Here is a 20,336-nt window from a genome sequence, read left to right as displayed (position 1 = left end):
TTTTTAGTACGAGACCCAAGCTCTGAGACAGCTTCCCCGCTGCGGGGAGCTGATTACTGCGAGGAACCCTGTTAGCAAACTCCTCCAGCGGCTCGCTGTTGCGTTCCGACTCTCTGTTTGCTGTGTGATGTATCCTTTTGGAGCGATTGTGGCTCTCTGTCTCAGCTGTAAGTGGTGGGTTTTTCCCCGGCGTAGTGGCTCTATTTCTGCCGCCACGCTTTGGGGACGTCGGCATTGGATTTGGGGACGGATATGTTCTTAAATGACCGGGCAGCGAGAGCCATGGCCGCTCGGAAGGCTCAGTTAACACTGTCAGAACAGAGAGAGAGAGGAGATAAAAGCATGCTGGGAACAATGCCCCAAAGCTACTTCTTATGCATCCTGGACACTAGCCCTGTGCCAGGAGTTATCACAGCAGCAGCAGCAGCAGCAGCAGCAGCAGCAGCAGCAGCAGCAGCAGCAGCAGCAGCAGCAGCAGCAGCAGCAGGGGCTCCTCTCTGCTCAAAAACTCTCCATTGCTGAAGAACCGCTGAGAGTCCAGGCAGCCTGAGCGGCAGAGAGGACGGTGGTCACAGTTCTGCCACGGGGCCATCGGCTCTCATAACGCGATGCGCGAGAGTGCTGATTACTAGAACCGTTGTGCTCGCATCTTTGTAGCCGAGGAGACGGCGTCCGCTCTTCTGACAGTCTGTAAATACAAAAACAGAGGTGAACACGTGTTCAGGAAGGGGGCAAGGACGTATTGTCAGCGCAGACAATTGTTAGTTATGACAAAACAAAAGCGTTCAGAGAGCATTATTTGTCTGCGGTGACACGGAAGAAAAAATTTAAAAATAAAAGCCATCAAAGACAAACGCTGTGATTTTGTTCAAGTGACACTTTTCCAAGGCAGCCGTAGCGTCAGGCTCGACACCCGGCTCGGGGGCCTTTTTAATGGCGGGGAGGAATTCATTATCAGCATTGTTTGTAGGGAAACGTTCCCGCATTGTTTGAATGAGAGGGACGCGGCCGGGTTGCACAGACGCAAAGGCGGAACACTTTGAAGTTTTTCCTTTATGCTATTTCTATTTTTTTCTCTTTCGCAGGGGATCTTCTGACTGTTCGACACAGACCCACGGCGAAGCAGAAACACTACGGGACCACCGTACCTCTTCAGCGCGTTGGACGAGACTGGAAACCGATCGGCCAACTCGAATCCCAGGTGGAGAATAGCAGCTGACAGCGATTTCTTTCACACATTGTTTTCGCTCTGCTTGTTGTATTCGAACGTCCGTTTGTTTATTCAGCACTGGTCCAGACATCCTGATGTTGCTGAGCCTCGTGTCATAGGATTCGGTCTTGCAGACGACTCCTTTAGGATTTTGGTTAGGTCTTCGAAATGACTGTAGCACCATCAGATTCATAAATCTAGACAGGCGATTCCTCTGCATTTAAATGGATGAAAGCTGTTTATTTTAGTCACTGCAGGACTTTCTCCTTGCACCACTGTGAGACCAGACACTGTATTTCAAAGTCCAGCAGGCAGATTGCCACGGAGCTTGTCGAGCACATTCGCACTCTCGAGGGGATAAACCATTCCAGTCTCACGTCAGGAGTAAGTTGGACATTTTTACCCTCACTAATGGGAAAACTGTTACAGGAGGGGGGGTTCAGACAAAAACAGCAGTGGGAGCTTCATTTCTTCAGTCGGACCTCTGAACTGGTGAGACAATGAAAAGGAGGTCCAGTTTGACATACAGACCCACGAGTTTCAAGGCTTGAAACCCTCCACAGCGTTAGGGAGTGATGGGATTTTGCAACCCTGACAAAGATGCGAAGTAATCTGCCAGGAATGCACAGAAGCATTTGTGTGATTGGCCAACATGGATGAAGTCAAGTTGTGTTGCAGCACAAGTTTAACCAGGTTCAAGACTTTTTTGTTGGGACGGAGCCCCGCTGCATCGCTGGACTGGACTCTTTCAGTCGAGCTGGGTTTTTTTTTTTTTTTTACACAGGTATAAAGTTAGTCTGGATGTGCCTTTAAAGGGTTAGTTCACCCAAAAAGCTCAATTCAGCCTTAGCCTTAAAACAACAGGAAGGAAATTTATGAAATGGCTCCGCACAGCTCCGCAAAAATCTCCTGAAGCTCCAAGATATCAAATTGACTTGAAGAGACGTCATTTGCACCTTAATTTAAATCAAAATTGTAATGTGAACTCATCCTTTAAGTCTTCTATAATCATCTTTAACTCATGAACCTGTTTTGCAAACATTCAAACCCACATGTAATATCAATGAAACAAGGGAAAATGCATCTTACATTCAGAACTGAACTATATATATATAATCCACAGTTTTTTTATGCTATGCTTTCATGAAAGAATGAATAGTTTGGTAACCGTTGTCGTAATTAAATGCAAATCTGCATGGTGTGTCTCAGTCTTAATAAAAAAAAAAAAATCCTGCTCACATGTCAGGACCAAGAAGACTCGGCCGAGTTAAAGGGTGCGTGACCATGTACAGTCAGGCAGAGGCAGCACACAGATAACCTCTTTGTGTTCGGGTTCAGCGCTTTTTCAAGCAAAAAATCGACAGCTGCTAAATATCTGCATCTTAGAAAGAAAAGAGAAAACACCACAGGTCCCAGTGGAGCGTTAATGAAATGTTTGAAATCTGGGCTCCTTGGCTGCGCTTGGCGTTCTAATCCCAGACTTTACTAAAAAACAAAATACATGGCTGCCAGGCAGACTTAACAAACACAGCTTGTGTTTGCAGGTTGAGTCAATTCATTTGTGAATTAATTTGCTCTTTCATAGCCAAACAGACAGGGTGCCACAAGGTTTCTCTGGGATGTTATTACCCAGGAAAAACAAAACAAAAGCCTCAGATCATAGAGTACTCGCGAAGAAGGTTCATTTTGAAAAAGCAGCTCGATAAATAACGAGCCTAAACGCGCAGTGAAACGCTTTTTCCCGGAGTTGTCGGAAACATTGCGTGGCGCGAGGGAGGTCCAGGCGTGCATATAGGAAGCCGTCTGAACCGAAAACGGCAGGAAGTTCAGTCCCACACGACTCGTGCAATGATACCGCCTAAAACCTTAAGTGTTCTGCTTCCACATCCTCTTATGATCCACTAGACATTCCCCTCCACAGGGGGTGATGGATGACTTAACCCAGAGCAGCGCCGCTCTCCACAGTTGACCCAGATTGAACTGCATGTGTGATATGTTTGTGTGTGTGTGGTTGCCCGGCGATATAGAGAATGTGGAGGATTCTTTCACCCCCCCTCCCTCCCCGTTCCTGAGCAGAACACGAGACGAGGGGAGGTTAACGTGCTGACATGTGGAGACGAGAGTGTGTTCTGCTTGTGTGTGTGTGTGTGTGTGTGTATGTGTGTGTGAGGGGGACTGGTGAGCACACTTGGTGGCGTTCGTCGCGCAGTGCGTCTGACAGGAGTGATGTACGAGCCGGTGCCACTTCATCTGACTCTAACAGAGACACATGGTCCCGCTCAGTGTTGTAACTCAGGGGTGCAAAGACTCGTGGTCTTTTTTTTCTCCTCGCGGGATTAATGTCAAATGGAATAGAAACATAAAGCTAATCCTCTCAGCTCTCCTTTTTTTTCCCCCTAGATACAAAGTCGCTTCATAAGGATTTGCCACTCTCACCAATTGAAAACAGCCGCCGTCTTCGCGTGTTCCCTGACAGCCCTGGGAGGCTCAATCACAGTTGCGCCAGGATTGTAACGAATCACTGTTTGCTTATTATTGTTTTATAGCGACGTTTGGCACAAATTGAATTATTTCTTTGAATTTAAAGCTTTGATTCATCCCCGCGTTGATGGAAAGGCAGGTTAAGTTCAGCTTCGCAGCAAAACAGCGTTCTCCCTTGCAACAGAAGCAGATGGGGACTTAATGTGTTATTGACAAAATTCAGCCGCTGTTCACCAATTCACCATCATAGTGACGTTTTTAAGGAAAATGTGTTTTATTCCACTTCTTTATACAAGCTCTTTCGATGTTTATGATTTGTCTACATAAACATATCTATTGGAAAAAACCCTAAAATTACTCCATACAGGTTGTCCAGTGTAATTCAAATCTCCCGAAGATCCCAGAGATCCGAAACTGATTCGAAGTGTGAAACTCCAAAAATGTTTTTTTTGAGCCACAAAACTTGATCCTGCTTCCCATCCTCCACGAGGGTAATTAGATGATGACTGAGTTGTACTTTCTGGGTGAACTGCTCATGCTAACTAATTCTGAAACACTCCCAACAGCAACCAGAGCAATCGTCTCTCTCAATCAAAATGCTCCCGGCCGGGAAACCAATCTTTCTCATCCCCTCTCCTGTCTGTTGTCTCATCAGAGTCACCCTGCCTCACTGAAGCTCCTGATTGAAGCGGAAGGTGAACAGCTGCTCTTGGCTCTGGAGAAAAACGAGTAAGTGTTCCCTCCATTCATGCTCCGGCCTTAGCTCGGCAAACTGAGTGCTTTCTGGAGTACAAATGGGTGACATATGCACTGCCCAGGGGGCTACAGCTGGGGCTGCGGCCAAGTTGTGTGTCACACATAACGGCTAGGGAAGGAAAAGGAGGAAGTCTTTTTGCTTTTTTTCACGCTGCCAGTGTGGGCACGGCAGCGTTCCCCGAGCTTTGGTCTTCTCGTCTGCCGACACAAAGGCTTGAAAGACAGGAATTCTTCAATACATCACTCAGACATTGATGAAAACCGACGTCTTCCTCCTTCTTCTTCCCGTATCATTTCATTTGATCTATTGGCATAACACAGGGGAAGCTTTGTCTGAGCGGAGCGCACACTCCCCGCTCTGTAGATTAAGATACTGTCGACAGTGTCACCCTAAGGGCCTGGCAGAGAAAGGGGGAACATCTTTTGACAGATATTAGGATATAGGGATATGTACATTTTGATGCAGCTCCAGATTCTGAAGAATATTTGTCATCCTTGTATTCTTTACGAAAAAAGGAGCTGACTGAACGCGGCCTCGGTCTCGGTCGACCCTCCGAGTCGCGTGCGTCGCCGCGAAGAATGGGAACGTGATTGATGGAGCAATATGTTCTCCATCCAGCTCCGCTGCCACACTTGAGCAACCAGGAACAAGCAGAGCTGTCTGTGTGATAGAGAGAGAAGGAGAGAGGGAAACGCAGAGAGGGAGGGAGAGAGCGAGCGCATGGGTTTTTTATGTCAGAGTCGGCCATGAATCTCACTTGTTTCCCCAGATTTAATATATGTAAATTCCACCTGCAGACTGTGGGACAAAGCTTTCAACACCAGCGACCGCAATTTTATGGCTTACCTACTTTGAAAATATTTTGATGGGAAATCACACTCAGTCTCTTTTCTGTCGAATAACATTCCAGCTCCGCACAGGTGGGGATTTTGCAAAGCTGACTTGCAGATTGTCAAGTTTTTTCACCAGGCCCATTTGTAGCGGAGGAATGACGCTCTCCCGCAGTAAAAACATTTCATTTCGAAATGGAGGGGGGAAACTTAACTTTTTCCCCTGCGATCGTCTGCAGCGGAAAAATAACCCCCGAATTCCCCGTGCATCTCCCGAGCGATCCTCATCCAGCGCGGCTGTCAACGATGTCCCATAGCATTAAATGTATAATCCACAGTCGAGCTCAAACCCCGGGCCAAGAGGAACAAACAGAGAGCGGTGCAGTCTAGATCTCTGTAATAAGCTCGAGCATGATGGAAAGACTTTACTCAAACAAAACCTCCTTGTATTCCAAATTTCAGTCCATCAGAATTAGCTCGCAGCGAGTCTTGAGAACAAGGTTGAATTTTCATCGTCTTTTCTCTCACACACTTCCGCCTTCAGTCAGAACGCTACTACCAAGCATCAAAACAGGGGCTGCTTCGTGCCGCCAATGTTTGACAAGACGCTTCACAAATGGGGGACGAAAAAGATTTGAAGAGGACGTGTGCTGTCGAGTGAGTTTGCTCTGCGGATCAGTGCGCTGGAGCCAGAACTTGAACCTGCTGTGCTGATATTAAGTGAGGGGGGTCCTTGGTCTGAGGTTTTGCTGGCGGACTGGCTGCGCGCTGCTGATGAAATCCAGTTGTTCAAACACAGCCGGCATCAGTGAAGGAGGAGTGAACGTGGTCCAGAATGAAATGATTCGAATTAAACCCCCCGGATTTATTTCTGTTTTCTCGGGTCTTTGTTAATAAATATCGCCGGCAACAAAACATGAGGGAGATGTGCTGCGCAGCTGAACGCAATCATTTTCCGCTGCATATAGAGGCGAACATGCTCAGTGTGTGAACCCGCATCACCCCTGGAGTCTAATAGAGAGGTCGCAGAGGAAGGCGATTCACAGCACAGTATTTAACTAATGTATGAAATGGCTGCACAAGAAAAACAATAAAAAGAGCCAATTAACTAGCAGAGCTACACTCTATAACGTTTTATACCCATTTAGATGCACAGCAAAAGGGGAATTCCTCCAATTTAATATTTATTTTCTCCATAACTGATTAAACGGTCTGTTCTCAGAGCGAAATAAGGTCCCCAGAACACTGTTTGAAGCTCGGAAGGTGGTGGGGTCCGCCACATATAAACAAAGCAAAACAGTATGAAATAATTATGTTGTCCTTTAAGGTCTTTGTTCATTCAGTTTATGCAGTCATGAAAACAGAGAGTTTGTTTCTTTCAGTTTGTGTAGGCATAAAGAAAACTGTCAATGAAGATCCTTCCCTTGAAACAATGGCGGTCTGCGGTGAAGGTGCATTGTGGTTATTGTAGGAGGCAGAAAGAAAGAAGATATGTTTGAAATAAAAAAAAGAATATATATATATATAGTTCTGCTTAATCAGTGCAATGCTAGACCAGTGGACTGCTTCTCAAAACATTGCGCCTACATTACCCACAATGCAATTTAAGCCACTGAGTGTCATCACTGGAGGTAATTCATCAGATTACGTGCAGCTTCCTCTGGAGCCACAAAAGGCTTTATACTACTGTGTCACATGTACAGCAGATATGTGAACCTTAAAATGCTGAGCTCTGAGCAGCAAATACCATAATCAGTAACTCTAACAGGGACAAAACACTCATAAACCATTGACTTCTTATTCTCTTTCTGATATTTATGTCGCGTTAGTCATTTATGATGTTCCTCTGCTGGATCCTCTCAATGACAATGTCCATGACAATGACAATGATGGTTATAACTCAATTATTTCCATTCAATATCTGAGCTGTTCTGGACATCTGCTGGTAATGAATCAATGTTTCTGACTCCGATGGTGAGACGTGTAGTGTCAGTGTCACTTGATGACATTCAAAGGCTGCAACACGATCGAAACTATTCTTGAAAGCACAAAACGTTCTTTCTCGCGTGTCTGATCCCTGGCATTAAGGACTGCGGAAGCGGGAGACGGAGGTGATGTTCCTGAAACATCCCCGGACACAGTCTGAAAGCAGCCTGTTGTCTGGATGGGAAAGGGCGCTCGCTGCCTGGAGCAACATTTCAACCGCGCGAACTGGTGCTCCGTATCATGGTTCAAAAGATGGCTGCCTGAAAGATCAAGGCCGTCTCCTCGTGGAAATGCTGCCATGTCATGAGCCCATGCATCACTGTATCTTCAAATTCAAAAAAATGGAAAATACGATTATTCTGACCTGTCATACAAGCGTTTTTTTTTATTTTTTTATTGGAGATTTCTGCGTGCATAAAGAAAGGCATCTACGGGGTCGCAAGCACTCAAACATGAAAGTCATGTCATTATCATCAATTCAGGGTTTTTACCTACAAGAAAAGAGCTTTTCAGCAACATTTGATTTGATCAATAACTACTCCATATGTCTATGACAGTTGGAGAAGCCTTTATGCAAGAAAGCCAACAGTGAATGAAGCACGTTGCTATAACAGCACTTCTTCATGAATAGCTTTTGTCCACTGTTCAGTGCCATGGATATAATTCTACCATCATTCTTGTCAGGAGGAAGTTATCAAGGATTACCAATGTGATTCAAATTAAGTCAGCTCTAAGTGCTGTGATAATAACATTAAAAAAGGGGGCATTTAAAACTACCTGATTGAACCACGGGTGGTTATCCAAAAACATCCACCAGGCATAGCAGACCCGGGGCACTGATGAGCTGAGATATCAATGATGTCAAAATATAAATACGATCTATTTATCTCAACCATGATCCACAAACAAAACTGCAATCTTTACTCTTGGTTTTGAAATGGACTACGCTGACTACGGCCAGACTTGAAGTAGCACATGAATGTCAACAGTTGCACCGCTGAAATGCAAAGTTGCATTAAAGAGAGTTCTTTCAATGGGGGCAGACTTTTGATCCATCCAACTCAATCCGCTCCTGGTTGCCAGATCTGAGGCCACAGCGTAGCCACATTTTGGCCAAGAACGAGCCGAATGAACCAGAAGGATTCACTGTTCAGTGAGGTCATGTGAAGTTTGGAAACAGAAATAAAATGACATTAAATACTGGAATCACTACAATTGGCCTCGTGTGTGTAAAGTAAAAGTAGATTGCGGACGCCTTCAGGATCAATCGTGATCTAATAGAGTTGGATCGCCCACCTGAAAGTTAAGCTAATCACTGTAATCCGCTGCACTGAGTCTGGCTCCTGATCAATTAAGTTAGTGGATGAGAGTCTGAAAGAGCACTGCACTTTGCCTATGCATCATGATGTCGCACTTTTGTTCCTTTACTACATTTCAGAGCAAGTCTCTGACCCCATTGCCGCCATTGAACAGGCCGGTGTGGGCATGTGTGGGTGAATGAGAAACTTTGTAAAGCCCTTTTTTCTGCTCAGGTAGAAGAGACCTATGTATATATATCCATCCATTTACCATTTCAAGTGTAGACATTCATTTATTCAGTGTCTTGCCTCGGTGGGGAAGGAAAACGCTGAAGGCTTGTGCGCATCGAGATCAGTGGGGACAGTTGCTGAGCTTTGACCACTTGGTGTGAGACCGATTCTAGCCAAGCTGTTGTAGCAACTCTTTGTGGCTTTGAATGTGAGGCCTCCGGACGTATCAAGATGAGTCCCAAGATGCGCAGGCAGCGTGCTCTCCATCCTTGTTTCCCTTTCTAATGGACTGCAGGATCACTGAATGGTGGCCTGGGGCTTGTCAGCTGGGTGGAGGATGTTCTCCGTTGCACTTGGGGTTTCTCCTTGCTCATCGTGTTGTTTGGCCTCAAGCATAAGGGGTCTGGAGGGTCGGCTATCCGTCTTTTTGAGTCTTGTGTGCCGCAGAGACAAACATGCACAAAAGAGCAAACACAGATGCGCTTATACACACTGTAATCTGGCCTTTTCCCTGGACAGAGGGCAGGCAGAGGATATGCTTCCTGAGTAGAGGCTTGGCTGCAAACGTCTTCTATCTCTCTGCTGTTTGGAAGAACAATAAAATTCACCCTGGACAGGATCCAGACACAATTTGTCCTAGTTTGGGTATTGGGTTTTGGGGATGTTATTTGACTCTGTATCTCAGGCTGGGCTGTTGCCGATCAGTGACCTGCTGCTTCTCTCAAAGAAGACTTCCTCGTGTCTCTCATGGATGGAAACAGCCTCTCCTGGGGAACTGAACAAACAGAGGGCTTGACGCAACACAAATAACCAAACCTTGCTGGAAAAAAAAGGCATCTCTGTGACCTCCTTTGTAGAGTCATTGTCTTCAGCTGCTGAGCCACACACAGATTGTTTAAGGAATGTCAAATCCAGTGACACCCATGTGCATCAAATCCTTTCCGCTTGTCATCGAGCCAGGACTGAGACAAGAGGTGGATCATATCCTTCCCCAAGTCAGCAAGTCAGGAATAATACAAGATGAAAACAGCCTTTTTTTCTTGATTTTACCCTCGATCCCTGATGGCGAATTTCTGTGGTTTTTGACGTAGGGTAACGTTTAGTGGGCAGTCTCTTTGTAAGTATTTACTTGAAAAAAATATGGCTGGTTGACTCTGCCACTAGACTGCTTGGGACTGGGTTTTTTTCAGTTTTAGGTATTCCTTATGTTAAAACGGAAATACCAGTATGCTTTAAAACATCCATCTGTCCGTCGATCCGATCAACCCCCCTAACTGAACCAACCAACCAACCAACCAGACATTTTCTCATGCTTAAGCTAAGCAAGGTATTCAGGACATGCCTCTCCCCAGCCACATTTTCTGAGATCCCAAAGCATTCCCAGGCCAGATGAGATGGAAAAACCTTTGGGCAAATTCTCGGTCTACCCTGGGGGTCTCTTCCCAGTTGGGGGTGCCCAAAAAACATGCACTTCCGGAGGAAGGCGTCTTCCTTTGAAAAAAGTTTTGAAAACATTCCAATAATAAAAAGTACAAAGTGATAAAGATTTTCTAATCTTATTTTTAGACTTTCAATACTTTTCATGAATCATAAACGTGACCTTCCTCTTGTTAAGATCCCATTAGATACCTCCCATTACGTACGTGCCAACCCTGCATCCCTGCATTTGGAGTGGGATTAAGAATAGAAAGTTCAATTTCTTCGAGAAAGGTGGAGGCGATGATGATAAAAACTGGTGATTTGAATTCTCCTTTCACCAAGGCATTGAAGCATGAGACACCGTATGTTCTCTGCCTGTTCTGCTCCCCTGTAATTACCATGGAGATGACATCTAATTAGAGCCTTGCCCCTGATGATCTTATCCGGAGCCAACTGGTCACATCTATATCCTCTGTCGATGCGTTACCAGCTTGTCATCTGACCTATTAGTCAAGCATTCCCAGAGAAATAGTGGCGCATGGGCAGTTAGATTGTGGGCAGATGAGTTGGATGATTGGCAGGTTCGTGCTGTACATTACTGTGAAACTCCCCCTGTGAATATACACAAGAACTTTCACGCTTGCACCAATGCTTGTTTATCCTCTCTGCAGACACACAAACACGCTTTCATCAACAAAACTCAAACACACACACTCACACACCATGTTTGGAAATTCAGAACCACCGAACCTTATTTCCAAGACACGGACGCACTAAGGTTAACTCTAGCCTTTGTACCTTTCTTGTTACCCTTGCGGCTGTGAGGCCATGATATACTGTGATTCATTAGTTTCACAGACAAGCCATGGAAACGGGCTCATCTCCGACACGAGCCTGCGCCTGTTAACTACTTCCTTCAAAAAGGAATTTTTTTTTGGAAAGGAGCTTCCCTCTTTTGAATTACCTTCTCAGAACTTCCAATTATTTTCAAGCTTAGAGCAGCAATTAATATGGTGGACTCCATGTTCCTAATTAATTACTAGGCGCCCAGTAACACTGGAAAGCCCTCAGAATGGCTTGTTCCTTATTTCAGGATGAAGAAGGATGAGATGCTCATGGACCTGTGTCCTTTAAAGATCTGTTTCCTGGTTGTCTGCATTAATGCGTCTGCGTCTATGGGTTTCAGAAGCCTTTTATCCCAGCGTAACCTTCAAGCTTACTTCAAAATCCATGTTCATTTGATGTCACTTTCTGATCCCCCTCATTTGGAAATTTCATGCTCAGGCTAAACTGTAGATAACCTCCAAAGAGCTCTTTAATGTAGTATTCATTTTTGTGATTTTCATTTTTATTTTAACAGTTTTTCCAAGATGTTGTCACTTTATTAAGTTTGTCTCTGATTGAGATCTTATAGGCAAACCATAAATGTCATGCCTCAGTGCTACATTTCTTTACTTAGATTGCCCTTCAGATGTATTATTTAAAAAAAAAAAAAAAAAAAGTTTAAGTATTTTTTTGGCCTTTTGGCTTCATTGATAGAATGGCTGAAGACTTGGACAGGTTGAGAGAGAGGGGGAGTGACACGCAGCAAAGGGCTCTTTGCTGCCTCTGTACATGGGAAACCTGCTCTACCAACTGAGCTAAATGGCGCCCCTGTCAGATGTATTATGAGACTCAATGTGCTGCAGGGAAATCTTGGGTCCTGACATTCAAGGGGATGCCACTTGTCACAAATCACCCACCCAAACACTCTTGGGGAACAAGAACAACACCCCCCCATGGTAACGGCATTCCTTGATTGTTGTGAACAAGACAATGTGTCCTGACACACGATTGCTCAGGAATGGCACAAAGAGCTCAAGGCATCGAAACTGGCCCCCAAATTCCCCAGATCCCAATCCTGTTGATCATCAGTTGGAAGTGCCGGAGCGAGTCTGATCCCATGGAGGCCCCACCTTGTGGCCCATAGCAATCAGATAATCTCCTCCCAACACCTGGTGCGACCCCAGAGGTCCTGTGTCTATGCCTCAATGTGCCGGAGCCAAATTTGATCCATGTCGGGGCTGCATGTCCCATGGATTCTCGATTTGCCATCAAGAGGGCGATTAAATTGAGGGTGTGATAACCATGTTTGGGTGGGAGGTTCAAATCTTCATTCTGCATCTTCATGTCTGCCAGGACCCAAAGTTTCCCAGCGGAGCACTGGATTGTAATAGGATCAATGTCATTCACTTCAAGTTGAAATACCGGACGAGTTGGCGAGTTGTTATGTTGGAAAAATCCTTCTGATCTGTACGCAGATGTGTTAAAGTCAGAGCTAAGGTGACACAGACACGCTTTCTCTTTCCAGCAGATGAATTTAAAAACACAACTCTGCACATAAATCATCTGAACAGTGAAGGCCAAACAGCCAAGTGAGGTCACAATGAGCAAAACACTTTTTTAAATGGAATGATATTTTAAGTGCAGAACTGGAGAAAAACGACGACTGACTTTTAGGCCTAATGGCTTGTTGAAGAGAACTTTCTTGCAGGGGTCTTCCCCTCTCCACTCTGAGCCTTTTTCCAGACGGACCACAGGGGTCTCAGGACCCCAGCTGGTAGATCTATTCCTCAGCCTCCCTCCCTTCACCACGAAGTGCACAGCCAACTGAAACCTACTGTCAGCAGCAGCTTCTCTCTGGAGGACGAGCCATCACTCATTTCACCAAAGGTCCTGCAGATAAAGATGCCCTTTGTTTCCTTCTCTTTTTTTTTTCTTTAGCAAGGAGGTTGTTATTCAGGTTGGATTTTTCACTGTACTGTAGATGCATAACATGAAAACAGTTTAAAATTAGGCTGCGACCTCCCTGTCGGAGGCTGCAGGAGCCGAGATTTAGTGCTCATGATTTTTCAAAACAAGTGGACTGTTTTTGTGACGCAGAAGCACGACAACAAAGAGACGAGCACACGACCCTCACCTATTTATTTGCATGAGTCATCTTTTAAGAGCGCTGTCTTTCATCGTTCCAACAATAGCCCAGCCTGAACCACTGAACAAAAACCCGTTTTATTGTACTTGCAAATGCCAGTCTGTTGATGTAAAAATGCCCATGCATCTTTTAAGATAGGATTGCATTAAAAGTTATGAACAGAGGAGATTTCGGGGGCCATGTGTTTCATTTTTTTAAACCCGCATATAACTTCTTTGTAACATTTAATAAAGCATAATGCAAGGTTATACGCATAACATTTATTGCGCGACTCTGCGACATTTTCCAGACGGCTGATAAAATGAAAACTCATATACTGGGATTATTTTTCTCCAACTCTTCATCCTTCTTTTAGATGAATTTAGAAATATGTAATAATAATCTTTGAATATGAACATGACCTCTGTTTTATCCGCATTCAATTGCACGACATGGCAACAGCATACAAACTTATTGGACTTACTTTTTTTCTTTTGTTTTTTTTGTGCAGAAAGGACTTTCCAAACCCTATTACCAGAGCTGTTTTTTTAACATGAATACAGAATACACAATGATATTTTCTCACCAAAACAATATCACGGGCGTGGCAGTTGTGTAAATACTGGATATTGCCTTTCGAACATCATTTCACTACTACACTTCCTCATTCCTGGTCACCGCTTTGTCTGTTAGCACTTACGCCTTGAAAATTAAAACGATATGTCATCAAAGTGCTGTTATGTCCGTGTGCAGCTGATTTTTTTTTTTTTACCCTGGATATATGACAACAATAACCAAATTCGGAACCTGTGAGCATTTTCTCTTCCCCATCTTCCCCCCCAAAAATGCCGGCGTTAATGTCAAAGTTGTTGTGCGCATGTGGCAAATAAGCAAGAAGCAAAATAAAATAACTGTACCTCCAGGGGCTCATGCATCGCTGAAACGCAGCTATGAAAGTGGAGCATTTGACTTGTAGGCCTATAAGGAATAACATGTTTTTGCAGTCAGCAGTAGCAGAAGTGCAAGACAGAATCGTTTCAGTAGAAATTTGCCAGAAAATGTGGCTTTCATGAGACGTTCTTGAGGATTTTGGAGCACAAAAGTTAGTTTTAGCACGCGTTAGCCAAAGCCCTCAATCTTCATCTTCCTCCTGTGTGCGCTTTCCATCGGTCTGTCTCTCCGTCTTTCTCTCTGGCTCAGGCTCACTCCCTTTCACCTATTTAAGCAAACGTTCCCCATCAATTCGAGTGAAATCTCATTTTCTCAAGGCTCCTGGGTGCCAAAGGGAATAAACAAAAGCAGCCAAAGTTTTTGACCTCTGTGACTGCTGACCATAAAGATAATCAGTCCAGGCTCACAGTCCTGGCTTCCATCCTCCCTCTGACAGACAGACAAATAGATGTGCCGGAGTTACAGTGTGTGTTAATGTCGGCCCGGGAGGGAATGCTCGCTCTGCTTGTCCTCCATCCTGTTCTCTCCGTTCTCACAGTCCACTGACCTTCCTGTGACCAGCGCTGCCTGCGCCGGGGTCACTGACTGAGCGAAGAAGCCGCGCGTGGTCATCAGTCAGACGGTCACATTTGGGCTGAAGGAAGCCTGTCTCTTTCGGCTGATCGAGAAAGTTTTTCTTCCCCTTCCTTCTGTTGCCTTACACATGCTCACGCAGAGCGGTGTCTTTGTGAAAAATGAATGCTGGATAGAAAGCAAAAACAGCATCCGCTCCAGTTGTCTAGCACAGCAAAAAAACACTTCCAGCAGCAGATTCCCCCCGTTCATGCCCTAAAAGGTAGCATCTCTGCTGATGATGAATCCCCTTCATTTTTTTTTTTTCCTTTTGTGTTCCTGCTCATTTAAAACATCAAATCTACTCAGTGGGAACCGTGTGTAGGAGTTGGAGTTCAGATGTCTCTTTCATCGCTAAATTCAGCTTAGTGATAAAGGGAAATGGTGCGGAGAAAGTCAGGGACCTGGAGCAAGGGGTCCCCCCCCACCCACCCCCGGGCTCCATGTCATTCACAAAGCAGATGCTTTTGGTTTCCCATCCCACTCGTCATTAAGGTTATACGCTGAGGCCCCCTCGGTGCTGAGAGATGGACACACAGGGAGTAGACGGAGGCCGGGGAAGGACGTGCGATGTCTGGACTGGAGGTGTTTTTGCTCAGTCAAATGAAGTGTAAAGGCAGGCCTCCTCCTCTTCTGTCTACCTGCCGTCATGTTTCTCGCTCCCTATTTTCTTCCCGTCAGCAACTTCTAATAACTCCCTGCTGGGGTATGGGACACAGCGGGGTCTCCTTTGGTTGGCCCCCGCATAGCCCTCTCGCTCATTCTCACCTAATCCCTCCAGCGCTGGGGACAGGAGTGAGCTGCCAACAACAATAGGAGCTGCCAGGGTTTGATAAAGAGGCTGTGGACTGCCTCGGGGTGCAGGGACCCCGCGGAATCGAGGGCCGTGACACAGTTACCTCAAAAATCATCAACAGAGTTTCAAGGCGAAGGGGTCACGGACAGGCTGTAAATTCACAGAGGTTCAAGCAGGAAACTGCATTTGTTGACACATGAGCTGAGAGGAGAGCTATAGGTTGTCCTTGAAACACAACAGGGCATATATTAAGTTGGCAGGAGCAGATCCAGTTGTCTGATGCAGGAACATGAGAGCTCACCGAGAGCGGTCTTCCTGCAAATTTTATCAGTGTAGTGGGAGATATTTTTAAACCTCGGCTCCCAAATTCACATTCACACATTTGGTCTGTAAATGATTAATACTTACTACAAGTTTTGGAATCGGTCCAATAGATGGCCTCAGATGGAGGCTGCAACACACCTGCAGTGGTTGCAATGTAATCCTTTAGGGCAAATGTCAACGTTACATTTGGCTAAAACTGGATGTTATTGCCACTCACGCGCTGAGGTTGTTATTCATAGTGTCTGATAACCGTATGGAAGAGCGTTCAACAGAGTTACACCATTTTGTTAAATCATAAGTTCCGTTGTGTTACCAGAACCGCAAGTCTCGCTTAAGGAATCTCACGAGAGAGGTGAGTTGTTGCAGACAGACAACGGTGGAAACATGAGTCAGAGAGTTGGACAGAGGAGTTTTATCTAGAGGAACTGCCAGAAAGAATCTTTTTCCAAGGTCATGACTGAGTTTTTAGCTGAACACGAGGCAAGAAATGTATCAACTCACCTTACGAGATTTCAGAGCTTCTCCGTGAATGAGACATGTGTTTCTGGCTGCAAAAGAACAACTTAATATTCAACCAATAGTCTACCCTCACAGGAATCATTAATGTTGTCTGACAATTAGAGCAACAACCTCAGTGGATGAGGAACAAACACAAGCACGCTTAGTGGACGTAACTTTAACAATCATAGTTGCCCCAAAGGATTACATTGTAACCACTGCGACTGCCAGTTGAGGCAATCTACTGCACCAACTGGCAAATCTGAATCATTTATACACCAAAATGTGTACAAGTAAGGCCCATGTTTAAAAGCACTGGAATTTTCTCCTTAACCTAACAACACCAACACACCTTCAGGCAGGTAGCCCCATTGTATCCTTGAACATTTCTGCATTTACACATGTCTCATGGTGGTACATCCAATGGGCTGATTTCAGCACTTTTTTTAGATTCAATATATTCAAATTAGCCAATGAATAAATAAGTAAATAAATGATTCAGTAGATTTAGTACTCCCAAGGCAGGGCCCTTCATGCAGAGATATAGAATTCATACAAAACACAAGTGGATGGTTAAATGAACGGTTAAAATAAATAAATACTAAATAAAGGACGAATACTAATGTGGCGGGGGCTTTCCATGACCCTATGACCTGGTGTTGCAAATGATTTAGTCAGACCGCTGATGAAAGTTTAATAAATGGATGCAAATCAACTGCGTGCACCTTTTTCTTTATTCTCGACGGGTCATCGATGCTGTAAAAATGAGTGTGCCCCAGCTGTGTGCTCCATCTGCACACTCCGATGTGATGTATGGTGTGACGTTCACAAACAAATCTCATGGAGAGCGCCAATAATGTTCCACTTTCTGGGCGCATCAGCCGAACAACGGGAGCTGTATTCCTTGCAGGGGATCAATCGACCACGGATGATCGATGACCTAGTGGTGCATTATCGAGAAGTCAATCGCAGACTATGTAAGCAGGGTGAAAGGTTTGTCGGGTGCTGATTTAAAGAAGCACGACATGACAGAATCTTTTGCAAGCCTCTCACTGCGGCGATTGGTTTTAATGCGAGCCGGCTTACGAACGCCCGGGGGTTCCGAAACGTATTGTCGCGCCTAATGAATTGAACATTTAATGCCTTCCTTCAGTGCGTATCACACCTGTTGCAAATGCATGAGGATTCTGACCTTGTGCGTTACGCCGAAGTTCATTTCCCCTTAAATGATTTAGATGTTTACCCCAGTCGTCCCCTGTCAGTCATGTCCCGAAAAGAAAACACAGGGTCGGGATGCAGAACCAAACCCACCTAATACATCTTGATCAGGCTTTTACTAGAAAGAGGGAGGACATCTCCCTCGCTGGCATAATCAGAGGGGTGAACGACGTGAAGGGAGGGAGAGTACATTTGCATCCGGTCCTTAATTGTTTGATTTCCCTGAGGGCGTGCAAGGCGGGAGTGAAGGGCAGGGAAAAAAAAGTGGAGGAGGGCGTACAGCTACAGACGGCTTTAATTAATTGAAATGCCGTGTTTTTTGCATGTGCGTTTACCTTGTGTACGGAATGATAGGCTTGATTGTTTTGAAGTTCCCAGGTTGCTCATTAGTTCGAGCACGGGGTTGCAATGAATATAGATGCACCAGCTGTGGGCCTTGGGCCAGTTTCTTTTCAAAACCATTTGAATTAATGGGAAAGCTCAAAGCCGCTGCATTAGCATGACGCGTCCTGAAAATGACTTTGCATTCACCCCTCCTTCAGCGCCGCCTCCCGCCTCTCAACCTTAACCTACATAATGATCCAGAAACAAACAAAGCAAAAAAGATGATATAAAAATACAGTCAGGGAAGACGTGATGTAATTAAGCGTTCTGTAAAGCTTATTGTTTCCACTTGAAATGTGTCCACAGAGAGGAGCGTGAATTAAATCAAGTCGGTTTCCATCTGCAGGCTTTCAATATTTCCTGATTTTGCTACAGGCTCGACGACTTGAATACCAAAAAGGAGATGTCTCCCTGCTTCAGTGTGAACACAATGAAGGAGTCGCATCAGAGTCTCTATTAAGAAACCGTGTCCTCACCTGGCTATATTCACATCACATCGGGCAATTAGTGCAGGGCTGTTCAGCGGTGTGGGGGTGACGGTATGTCGCCCATTTTGTGAAATCATGTAGGGGACATTAAGACCACCTCTCCAATTCAGAGGGTGGTGGTAATGCACCTCAAAGCACTTTGCCAACAGTAATTAAACAACAAAGAAGTGTTTTAACCCCCAACCCAGAGTTTTTCATCTATTTCCTTAACCTGACTTGGGAAGTCGTCCTTAGAAGGCCCTCCCCTACACATTCATAGCTCTGGGTAGGGTTTCCTGATTCTTGTTCTTGTTGTGTTTCTGTATCCAGATAAATGGAATGTGATATGACCAGGATTGCCCCAGTAACAAAAGAGAAATCCCCACAGCTGATGACGGTGTATTGGAAATGTCCGATCACGTCTGTTTATGTAAACGCCATCAATGACGACGGACAATCTATGAGGGCATTGAAGAGATCTCAACAACTAGTTTACGTGATTGGCCGTGGCAGAGCGATGTTGGGTTTTGTTGCTTCAAAAGGCGATTCTGTTTCAAGTTTTCGCCGGAGGGTGCTGAGTTTTTTTATTCAGCATTCTCTGTCATCCCCGTCCCTGGGGCATAAAGGCGGGCTGCATGGAGGGACTGCTGTTTTCTCCACATTTCCTGGTTTCGGTGTTGTACTCTGTGTTGTTGTTGCGGTTTGTCGTTTTATGCACACTGTTGTATGTACTGTCTGTGTGACGGGTACGGTGCTGAGAAAAAGAATTCCCCCATGGTATGATAAAGTCTAAGTCAAATGCAGCCTTCCTCCCAGACCACCATGTCAGCAGATTTTATAGGGACTATTTTTTGGTAGAAAGTGGCTCGAGTGAAAATTGATCGCTGAAATTTTTGGTAAACCGACTCTCTCTAAAAATTTGTTTCGGAGTTTGCAAAACACTTCAGGGGGGCATTACAGCACAGCTCCATAATGCCTTCCCGATTTCCAACACAGGCTGTACTGAGGGTTGAATAAGTAGTTTAGGAAACCGGGTGCAGGAGTGTTGTGGTTTGCTGATAGTGTTGAAAGAAGAGAATGTGTTGCATGATCTGTAAGCCATGAGCCTGCTGCAAACATTGTGGGAACAGCGCACGCAGCGATACCTGCCTGCGTACAGGCGCGCACACATGCTCGACGCATAAATCACACTGAGCTACCAGCACATGCAGTCAATCCTGCGCAGGGACACACTCTCTCTCTCCGTCTCTTCCACACTCCTGCACACACACACACACACACACGCACACACACACACAGACACACACACAGACACAACCAGAGCTCGTAGTGAGGGAGATGAAGAGGCATAGCAGAGGCACGCTCTCTGCAACAGAGGAACAGAAGCCCCGGGGGCAGATAGGAGGAGAAAGCAGGATGAAGGATCTCCCCTCCAGTGATCCACAGCAACAAAGGCGATTTGAGAGACTGCCGCCTTGGCACCCGGCATAATTAGTTTCAGATAACAATGTCATTGGCGCGTGCCGTGAAAAAAAAGAAGAAAAAAAACGTCCACCTGGGACAAACTGCTGAGATTTTTTTCCATTTTTTATTTGTCTAGCAGAGTGAATATTTAAGCTTCATCATAATCCACTTGACCCGGAGTCCAGAATTGAGTCGTCACACTGCGATTAATCAGAGACGATTATCATGATAACATGAGCAACAACATGAAAAAAACCCACGAGGGAGCGGGTGATGATTGTTCTCATGGACAGCATGTGGCGTGCGCCCGCATGCCTTTGGGTGATAATCGCTGAAGTGTCAGCGAAACACACGAGAGCCAGATGTGACTTGGTGTCACAAGTCCACAAGTGACAACAGGCGACGAAACAAAAGACTGAAAAACTGATCTGATTAAAAGTTGCACTCTTTGCTGGAGTAA

The 20,336-nt window shown here is 45.3% G+C and overlaps 1 protein-coding gene across 3 annotated transcripts in view; it reads left to right on the top strand.

Moving 5' to 3' along the window:
- The window catches only part of LOC119010399 (disintegrin and metalloproteinase domain-containing protein 12-like), an 83,988-nt gene that overhangs the window by 11,552 nt on the left and 52,100 nt on the right, over positions 1-20,336 (top strand). For all 3 annotated transcript variants that reach the window (XM_037082520.1, XM_037082523.1, XM_037082521.1), the window contains exons 2-3: positions 1,086-1,201; positions 4,347-4,420. In XM_037082520.1, coding sequence (XP_036938415.1) covers positions 1,086-1,201; positions 4,347-4,420 — 190 coding nt within the window. The remainder of the gene's footprint in view (positions 1-1,085; positions 1,202-4,346; positions 4,421-20,336) is intronic.

This window comes from Acanthopagrus latus, chromosome 20, assembly GCF_904848185.1.
Source record: "Acanthopagrus latus isolate v.2019 chromosome 20, fAcaLat1.1, whole genome shotgun sequence".
Lineage (NCBI taxonomy): Eukaryota > Metazoa > Chordata > Actinopteri > Spariformes > Sparidae > Acanthopagrus > Acanthopagrus latus.
Note: the sequence above shows the minus strand (reverse complement) of the source record. Positions and strands in the feature narration are given on the sequence as shown.